At 44.1% G+C, this 9,683-nt stretch overlaps 1 protein-coding gene across 1 annotated transcript; it reads right to left on the bottom strand.

The window, feature by feature from the left end:
* Positions 1–403: 403 nt before the first annotated feature.
* NMUR2 (neuromedin U receptor 2) lies at positions 404–7,546 on the bottom strand. The gene is made up of 4 exons (XM_010228637.2): positions 6,830–7,546; positions 3,384–3,468; positions 2,079–2,204; positions 404–663 (listed from the first exon to the last, which is right to left on the bottom strand). The coding sequence occupies exons 1-4, from the start codon at positions 7,544–7,546 to the stop codon at positions 404–406; spliced, it is 1,188 nt and encodes a 395-aa protein (XP_010226939.2).
* Between the last annotated feature and the right edge of the window lie 2,137 nt (positions 7,547–9,683).

Genomic DNA, 9,683 nt, shown 5'->3' on the forward strand with positions numbered 1-9,683 from the left:
GGAAAAGGCCTTATCCCGCCTGGATATCTGCCCTCAGCAGATGCCCCGCTCTAGCTGTTTTTCAGGCAAACAAGTCAGCCCTCACCAGTGGCTGCTTCAGAAGTTACTGGGTAAGACTGACTAGGCAGTGTCTCTCCTGTGCTGGTAACACGGGGAATATTTCTGCTGTTTGTGTAAAGAGGCTCTTCACTGGAAGAGTTTACAGTCAGCAAAAGATTTCCAGCCCTCCCGTTAGTTGAGGGTAATGCAGTGGCTGTCAGTCCCCTGCCAGTTACAGGCTTGTCGTTCATGCAGCAGACATAAGGCAGTCCGTGAGCTCTTGCCGAAATCATTTTTAGAGCGTGTATTTATCCCATAAAGGTATTTTCCTTCATTTCTCTGCCGCCTGATAGCGACATGGAAATCACAGGCCAGTGGAGAGCTGCGAGCTGCTGACAGAGGTCCTGTAGGTGCCGGGGAGGCTCGTGTCGTCAGCAGAGTCTGCCAGGTTGTGGTCCTCAACCATGAAGATGCTCTGCTGGGTGGGGATCTTGCTGGTGGCGTGGTTAGGGGCACAGCGCTTGCAGCGAGGAGAGATCACGCAGAGGAAAGCCACCCTGAAGCGCTGGGACAAGAGATTGTAAATGATGGGGTTCACAGCGGAGCTCAGATAGAAGAAAACACCTAGGGAGAACAAAAGTGGATGAGAAACGGGGAGAGAACCCTCATTTGTGGCTGGAATGATCTCAGAGGAGAAAAATGTTTTCCTTGTCCGTCTTGTTTCACCGTGTTTGGTGTGAGGATGGAGGCCGGGACCACTGCGTCTCTACCTGCAACCATCTAGGCAGAGGTAGAGGGATCTCTTGCCAAGATGAGACACTGCAGCACCCAGGGAAAGAAAGTGATGGAGGATTAAATGGAGCCCATCGTTACCAGCCGCTCAGGAACCGGCTGTCTGCTGGGCTCTGCTGAGCAGCCTTCAGCCAAGCCCTGCTCCCCCGGGGACTGATGCGAGCGGCTGGTGCCCTTCGCATCAGAGCTGCTAAATGCCCAGTGATAACTGCCAGCCAAGGAGTGCTAATTTGTTACAACACACCAGCCAAATTGCGCAAGATTGGATCTGTTAGAGCTGCCGAACAACCACGTTTAGTGCTTTCCCATGGCAACCTGAAAATAAGAATCCTCCTCGAGAAAGCCTTAATGTTGTGGTTGGCAATAGCGTAAACATTCGGTTGGATCGTTCAGTGTGGGCAGTGTGTAAGGTGTGGTGTTTTGGTAAGGTTCCTTGTTTATCTGAGAAACCCACTAGAAGACAGTGCCTGCTGCTGCCCATTCATTAGAAGCACTTGAATGGCAGCAGTGGTCATTTGTGACCATTTTTCACGAGGAAAAACAGCTGATAATTGTGTGTGATATATCCCCCCCTTTGCTTTGCAACTATCCAAATAACTGTATTGGGCAACATACCCAGAGCGAAAGCTGCAGGAGTTTGAATGTGCGTCTTATTTAAGGCACAGTTCTTTTCACTGCCTACCAAGCCCTAAGAAGCTTTTCCGTGCACGCCCCAGGAACATACTGCAGGGCCAGTGGATGCTGCTGGTAATTTAATGTCTATTTTGCTCCACTGAGCAGTCTCCCAGAGAGCAGGTCTTTCACCTTTTGCAGTTTGCCATGTGGCTAAAAGATGCCACCTGACTGGATGGTGCAATTGGTGTTTTGCAGCTTCACTCTATCTCCTTTCTAACAATCCATGTAGCAGCATGGGGCAGGGGGCCCAACAGGATGGATGGGAACTAGGAGACTGTGGCACATGGCTCCAGGGATGCTGTCCATTGCTATCTGCTGGCATTTTGTTCAATAACATTGGAGAAAAAGCATTTCTGCAGCTGCTATTCTTTTACCTCTTTAGACAATCCGGTGTGTATTTCAGAAAAAAATGTTCAGTGATGGCTAGTGGAAAATTGAGGAATGTAATCGCGAAGCAACTTCCATTTATCTGTATAATCTGTCATTGCCTAAAATTAAAACGACCACATATTCAGGTAAGCTGCTTATGAATACTGCTTTTCCAGCCCCCAAGCAAATGAAAAAAAAATTACCTGAAACCACATGGATTAAGTTGAAGATGTTAGCCAGAGGCTCAGTCCATTCCACAACAAAGCTAAAGAAGAGCCGATCTATATGGAATGGAGCCCAGCAAATAGCAAAAACCATCACGAGGACAACTAGCATGAGAAAGGGGAGATAAAACAAAAGCAGTCAGTTATGGAATGATATGGAATGAGCCATAGCTCATGAGCTTGCATTGAGCAGAGATGGTTCAGAAAACTAGATTAAAGACTAGAGATTACAATTTTATTTACTGTTTAAAAACCTGTGCCCTTCCCTCTGCCTCTCTGCAGTGCTAACTGAAAACCACATTTCCACCTAAAAGAATAAACTTTCCACTGATCCATGTATTTGATAAATCGATGCACAGACTCCCCATGAGCTTTGGATGGAGCAGGCAGCAGCCAGGTAGTGTAGCTTACACAGAATCTAATAAGCTGTCAATAAGGCAGGAGGATTTATTTGTGGTACCCGGTACACCGTGACCCCTTGGACTGTGCATGTCATTCAGGAAAAGCAAGGTTCGTGCCATAGGATTTGTTGCATCTGCCACTCTTTGTACATCACATAGCACAGGATGAGCCCATGGGATCCATCCTATGGTGCTGAGTTGGCTGGATGCTCTGCTCAGCATGAAGTGTTCACCTCCATGAACCGTGCGCCTGTGACTGCTCCGGTGAGGACTCTTGGAAACCCATTCCAGAGCTGGCTCCTGTAACTTGTCGTCACAGTCACCAGGAGGTCACTTAAACTGCCCTAAAGAAGAATGCTGCTGCATGAAGTATTGAGGGTGATTTATGTTTGCTGCATAAGCACTATCCCAGTGGCAAGGTGATCTTTGCCTTAAGGGCAGCCCTAAATTATGAAACAACATGAATGCTCTCAAGGTGGCTGGAGCACAAATTCTCCAGGGTGCTGTACACGGTGCAAATCTGCCCGTGTCTCTAAGGCAGCATTAGTGATGAACACTGCTTGGCAGGACCTGTACAAGACATGAGCAGAGCCCATGGAAGGACATGTTACAGGCCTGTGAAACGCATATTCTCTAGAGTTGGGGCAGAACCATGTACATCTCATTAATTAATTAATTAAATCTCATTAATGAATAAACAGATGTACATCCTTCTGTAAGAAATGTGCTAAAAAGGGTGTTCATGCTCCAAGACAGAAAACTTCGGCTATAGGGCTGGAAAAGCCAGGTGTGGACTGAGGGACATACCACCTCCCATCTGCGATGTACATGCAGCTTCTTGTCCATGCTCAATAAAATACAGAATGTCCCTCCCACTACTTACATAGCATCTTGGTGACCGATCTCCTGGATGGTTTCTGAACATTCACAGCCATTTCCTCCACTTCCAAAGATTTGTCACCTTTCAGCTGGCAAAAGGAGAGAAACAGAAGAAGAGCTGAGACAGGAGATGACCTCCCCACTACCTACGGCCTTTCTGGTAAGGAAAAAAACACTGCAAAACCAAGGAAATTTACACTTGGGTAGCCAGTCATTTTGTCCCTGGGCATTATGTCTAGTTTGCATTTTGTGAATAAAGATCTGAAAACCTCTCAAGGATTGTTTAGGGTATGCAGGCTACTTCTCTGAACTAGAGATGGTGTTGGACTGCAATGTGTAATTGGATGCAGCTTCTTGACGTGGGAGGTGCTGGTGAGCCAGCAACTCTGAAGTGATGGTATTTTTCAACAAAGAGAATCTAGAAGCAAAAGTTGTACTTGCAGGGGAAAAGATACTGGCTGAAGGGAAAGACAAAAAGCAGTCTATGCTAGTAAGATTCCTATGAAATCATGCTCTTTGTACCCTTTTACACTGTGGTTTTGTTTCATGATTTTTGATTAACTACTTTTCTTTTAAGGATGTTGTTACTTTGATCAGAGAGGCCTTTCAGTGTCTTATTTATACATAAAATACATAGAGGGGAAGTATATTTAAATTGAATTATATTCAATTGTAGGGCAGTTTAGCTTCTCATGTTTTTCATTATTTCCTTTGTCATTTTTAGTCATAGCTGCATTGCTTAGGGAACAGGCTCAGCTGATTTGTAGCACATCTAGTGATAAACACCTGCTCAGATTGACTAAAAGCCCTAGTTTTCCTTTAGTGACTTTTATCATTTATCCCAAAAATACTCCAAAGCCACAGAGAATAAACTGCCTGATACTATAATAAACCAGAGACATGAATCTTTATTTTTCGTCTTCTTGTCATTTTGATGATGCTTTAAGCTTCCTCTTTAGGCTTGCGTGATGATACATGGAGAGAGAACTTTTAAGAATAACTCAGCAGTTGTAATTTAATAAAATAATGACTTACAGCAAAGCAGGGGTGGGAAAGAAGAAATTAGTCTATGGCAAAGGTTGTGTCTTGAGTTCATGTCAACTTCTTGACAGAGGACTGGAGGGAGACCTCCAGCCAGGCTAATGGTTACTTAAACATCACTGGATATGCTGGGCTGTTTGTGTGGTTCTGTAGAGCTGCCTGGAGGTGAATGTTACCCATTCCCTACAGGAGAATTAGAAGTATCTGGAGCAAGAAGCTGAAAATTGGATTTTCCCTCACATCTTTATTAATTGCAGTATTTTATACTAGAAACAAAAAGGCAGAGGGAAATTAGGGCCTCCCCTGTCCGCAGGCAAACTTAGAGAGGTCACTCAGCACGAGGCAGAAAAACCAAGAGAACTGTTTTTCTCAAGCTCTCTGGCCTATGTGACACAAATAGTGATCAGACACTCACGGCAGCTGATGGAAAAGCGGGTGTTTAAAAGCAACATGACTTGTGCTAGGGCTTGTGGTCTTGCATGGCCTGGTGGGATGAGTTGCCACCAGGCTGCCGAATGCCAGGGGCCGTCCATGTGGCAAAGGAAAATGTATTCATGGAAATAAAGTTTGCAGGGAAAACTCGGTGGAAAGGAGACAGACCCTGCGGAAGGGCCCTGGGCTCTGCAGAAATTAGGGTAGTCAGTGTCCACAAATGGTTTTGTCTAAGCAGCTGGGCACTTATGGGGCAAAACAGACTTTGATGAGAAACTGCAGCAGCTGTTCATTGGCAAATACAAGTTGGTCTAGCTCGAAGACAGTAGAAATCAAAATGATGAGTGTGACCAGTGTGTTACCTGGGGAACTGACACTAGAGTAAATGTTGGTCTCTTGAGAGGTCTTGTGAATAAGCTCGCCCAGCTATGGTCAGTGTAGCCACATTTGACCATCCAGATTTCCTTCATAGATGCCCTCAGTACGTGGGCTAAATACCATTCTGTCCACTGAGTGTCAAAAACCCTAGTTAACTATAACTTAGAGCCAGGCAGTGATGGCCACCTGTCCTTGTGATGAGCAGCCACCATGTGTGACCAGTAGTCTCGTGATGAAGTGGCGTTATAACGAGAGAGGACCTTTGGCTGACTTGGGGATCAGTCCTGAAGGCTCCTGTGACGAGGATCCTGGAAAGAGACAGTCAGAAGTTCCCAAGATCAAATCTAATGAGGCTGCGGTTTAATCATCAGTGTCCTGATACTAATGTTAGAGCTATCTGTTGTCACAAACAGAAGTTGTGGTTCTCGGGGCTTCTCTTTACTACTTTTGGGCTTTTTAATTTTTAGCACCTACTATTTTCACCACTTTACCCTCCCTTCTGGTATTATTTTTCAAAATGTTCAGTGAAACTTTGCAAAGAACCAACAACTGCCCCTGAACTGTAGCTTTACAAGAATTTAACCCATTCAATTTTTCAAAGCTCTGATGTGTGCTAAGATTTCTGACAGTTAGTCCTTGTGGCTTTTCCTGGATATGGAAAAATTGCTTCTATATAGTTTCAGATAACACCGAATACCTGCCAGTTCCACAAAATAATATACACAGTAGCACAGATGCAGTAATACCGGTCTCTACAGATAAATTGCATTCCTTCCTTGCTACATGAGCAAGGAAGCGTGAGCATCCTTGCTACACAGCTTTCTAAACGCAAACATATTTAGTATAGTGAGTCTAGGATTTATGTTTTCCAAATATATATAAGAAAAGGACTAGCAGTGCATTACAGTGTCATGCTGCATAGCTTTGTAATACTATGATAGTGTTCGTTTTATGCCTGTATTTGAAAGACAGCACTTTGTGAAACTTGTCCACTTTGTGAAGAGAGCGTGCATAGGAACTCCAAGGCACCCTTAATCTATGCTGAAACTGTGCCGTACTTATATAAAAGAGAGGAGTGCTGGAGTTGCTTGCTGCAGCAATAACGCAGGGTTTCAGTTTATGACAGCTTTGTGAGTTTTAACAACTGAGTATTATCACACAGGGAAAGAGGGAATGAATGAAATGGAAATTCAACAGGCACAAGAGGCAAAACAAATAATAGGCAATTCAATCACTACCTTACTCTTTTTCATTCTTTTCACATTTTCCTTTCGGTCCATTTCCTTCTAGTCCCTACTGAAAAGTGTAAATCTCTGTGAGGCTGGAATCAATACACAGACTTGGATGTTAATGTAATGACAGCAGCAGTGATGGTAATTAAAAAAAAAGGGAGCAAATAACTCCCCAACATAGCTACATTTATAGAATGGGATTATACCAGCAAAACAGTTTAATCCACTAGTTTCAGAGGGTTGGTTTGAATGTGTTTTTTGGGAAGATGGGTGGGCAAGAAAAATATCAAAGCATTTCAGAGACATACAGACACACACATGCAAGGATGAGCTAGAGAAACGCGAGCACAGCTTGAGTAGGACTTACTCTCAGCCCCATCAGATAGTACAGCACACTTATGACCCCCATAGGCAGCACATAGAAGAGAAAGGAAGTGATCTGGACAATGCAGTTGTAGATCCACATGGGCCTGACTACCGTGCAGGTGGCAGAGCCAGGGACTAGGGTGCCATTGGGGAAATACTGCAACATGATGCCATGGGTGCTCGTGTTGGGAAGAGCCAAGAGGACAGACAGGACCCACAGCACCACGATGGTCCTGAGCGCGCGCTTCCGAGTGCTCTCCAGCTTGGCACGGAAAGGATGGAGGATGGCAACGTATCTCTCCACGCTGACCGTGGTCACGCTGAGGATGGAGGCAAAGCACACCGTTTCGAAGAGCGCTGTCTTGAAATAGCAGCCCACGGGCCCAAACAGAAAGGGGTAGTTGCTCCACATCTCATAGACTTCCAGTGGCATCCCAAAAAGCAACACAAGCAAGTCCGAGACAGCGAGGCTGAAGAGGTAGTAGTTAGTAGGAGTCTTCATGTTCCGGTGCTTGATGATTACCAGGCAAACTAAGAAATTTCCTACCACGCCAACAACGAAGATCAGAGAGTAGACCAAAGCCATGGGCAGGAACAGATGGCTCCGTCTGGGCCCACACAGGAAGGTTAAGTAATCCTCAGTGCTGTTTAAGTATCTCCTAAAATGTTCCTGCAGAGCAAGGGGGTTAAACCAGGAGGTATTGCTGATCCAGGCCATTGCTGGTGCTGCTGAAAGGTCTCGCAACCGAGATCCTGTTCTCTAAGTTTCTCTGTGCTGATTTACTCACTGTCAGCAGCGAGAGAGGGGGAGTTGTCGTGCTGGTCCTAAACACACGGAGCCCCAGCGAGACGTGCGTGTGTTTGCCTGGCTTTGGTGGAGGTTTCGCCGTCGTAGCAGCTGCTCCCCAGCCAGAAAGCCCCTCCTTCACAGTAGTCATTGGCTAGCGAAGTGCATTAGATTACAGGGGAAGAAAAGAGGTTCCAGCTACTCCTACCGTTCCCACAGCAGATGCATTTACTGAAATGAGAAATGGGGGATTTAGAGAGCTGGGAATCTGAACTATAGAATGTGAGACTCGCTGCAAGGCACTTGTGTTTATCGGAGAGTGGGAAGCCAGGCAAAAAAAAATCCTCAGCCCAAAAGCTTCTACAAAATTGCATTGATGCTACATCTAGTTATATACCACAGACCAAAAAAAAAAAAAAAAAAAAAAAAAAAAAAGTTTTTTTCCCACATTTCTACTGTTTTTTACTTTCTGTTTTCTCTGTGAGCAAATACTTGGAAACAGAATTTCATCGGGAGAAAGCCAACCTATTTTTGAAGTTAATCATGTGGAATTAGACGACTATAGGCTCTACACCTTTTTTAAACTGTGTATTTTTTCCCCTGAAACCCAAAATAGTGTTTTAATTGTACTTATTGGTAGCAAACAATTTTTTTCCCTCCTTTATCTTGAGAAAAGGGATTATGTCAAAGTGCACAAGACATTTTCATTAAGGTTGGAAAATTGGGTTGATGATAGATTTGAGCATTCTGGGATCTGATCCTATATTTGTAGGTATTTTTGTTTTGAAATTCTTTTTGAAGACCATAGTATGTGAAAGAGTTAATTAGTATCTGCAGGATTCATATTGGATACTTCTTTGAAAAAAAAGCCAGTTCATTAATTCTTATAAACTCATTTTTTCTTGAGTGACAACCATTCTGCAAACACACTCTCTGATCAAAAAAAAAAATGCTGCAAAGACAATTTCTTTGTCATGAAAGATCAGTTAGCTCTTTATGAATGCTTAATACCTTACTGAATCATGCGAAAACAGAAACGCTTCCAAGCACATGGATGTCCTCTTTGGAGATCAGTTTAGCTGTCTGGAACTGTCGAAGTGCAAAAGCTGTGGGAGAGCTCAGGGCATTTTGTCAGCCTCATGTATTTTGGCTACTCGGTAACTTTTACACACTCTCTACTTTGAGTATCTGCCCCGGTCCCCTCCAAGTTCATGCAAACTTCTTACATTTCCAGCATCTTTGGCAAGGAGCTCCATGGATCTGCTATCAGTGTATAAAGAACCTCCTCTGTTGGTTGGTTGACTCTTCAGCTGGACTGTCCCTGGCTGCTAACTGAGGCCTCCATATTTTTACCATTCAGGAACAAAGAAGTAGAGGCCTCTTGGCTGAGCATCTCCTCCAAAATCCTAATGGAAGCAAGGGCCAAGTATTTCCAAAGAAGGTACAAGTCACTCCGCTATGGACAGTAACCTGATCTTACAGGAAAGCTGTTCTCAGTCTGAAGGATTAAAACTGTCTTAGATCCTGCTTCTTTTACTCATTCCATTTCAAATTTTCTCTGTCTCGGTCTAATGAACTTTTAAGGAAAAAACATTGTTGTAATAGGCACAGACTGCCTCCAGGAATAGCAGCACTAGGTAAAGAACCAAGGTCTGGTCCACAGAGCCCAAGCACTTTGACCTGAAGCATATCAAGACATGTGGAGCTCTCAGGATTTCTTTGTGCATTTATTTAAAATGTTAGAGATATGGAACATATCATAAGAACTATGGGAAAAGACAGAAGCGAGTCTCTTGTGATAACTTTCAGATCTGTTGAAATTATCTCACACATAAAATCAGTCCCAGAGAAACACTCTACTGATTTACTTTAGCATTGCACAGAGGCATCGTGTTGAGCCAAGTAAAAGGTTTTACTGGATTGGTGAGCTACAAGCGCCCTTTTGACCTATTTCTTCCTTCATTAAGGATTAATCTGAAAGAGATTCACTGCATTTTAACAATGTCAAAAGAATGTGAATTTGATTGCAAACTACTGTTGGTATTGCAGGTAGGAACAGGAGAGTCAG

The sequence above is a fragment of the Tinamus guttatus genome, unplaced genomic scaffold (genome assembly GCF_059628265.1).
Source record: "Tinamus guttatus ecotype Peru unplaced genomic scaffold, ASM5962826v1 Tinamus_guttatus_pri_ptg000710l, whole genome shotgun sequence".
In the NCBI taxonomy this organism is placed as follows: domain Eukaryota; kingdom Metazoa; phylum Chordata; class Aves; order Tinamiformes; family Tinamidae; genus Tinamus; species Tinamus guttatus.

Excerpts from the sequence above, each read along its gene's own strand:
- NMUR2 (XM_010228637.2), bottom strand. The coding sequence starts at position 7,546 with ATGGCCTGGATCAGCAATACCTCCTGGTTTAACCCCCTTGCTCTGCAG. Across the intron at positions 2,205-3,383 it reads ATCGGTCACCAAGATGCTAT|TTGTCCTCGTGATGGTTTTT; the intron begins GTAAGTAGTGGG and ends TTCTCATGCTAG. Across the intron at positions 664-2,078 it reads CTTAATCCATGTGGTTTCAG|GTGTTTTCTTCTATCTGAGC; the intron begins GTAATTTTTTTT and ends TGTTCTCCCTAG.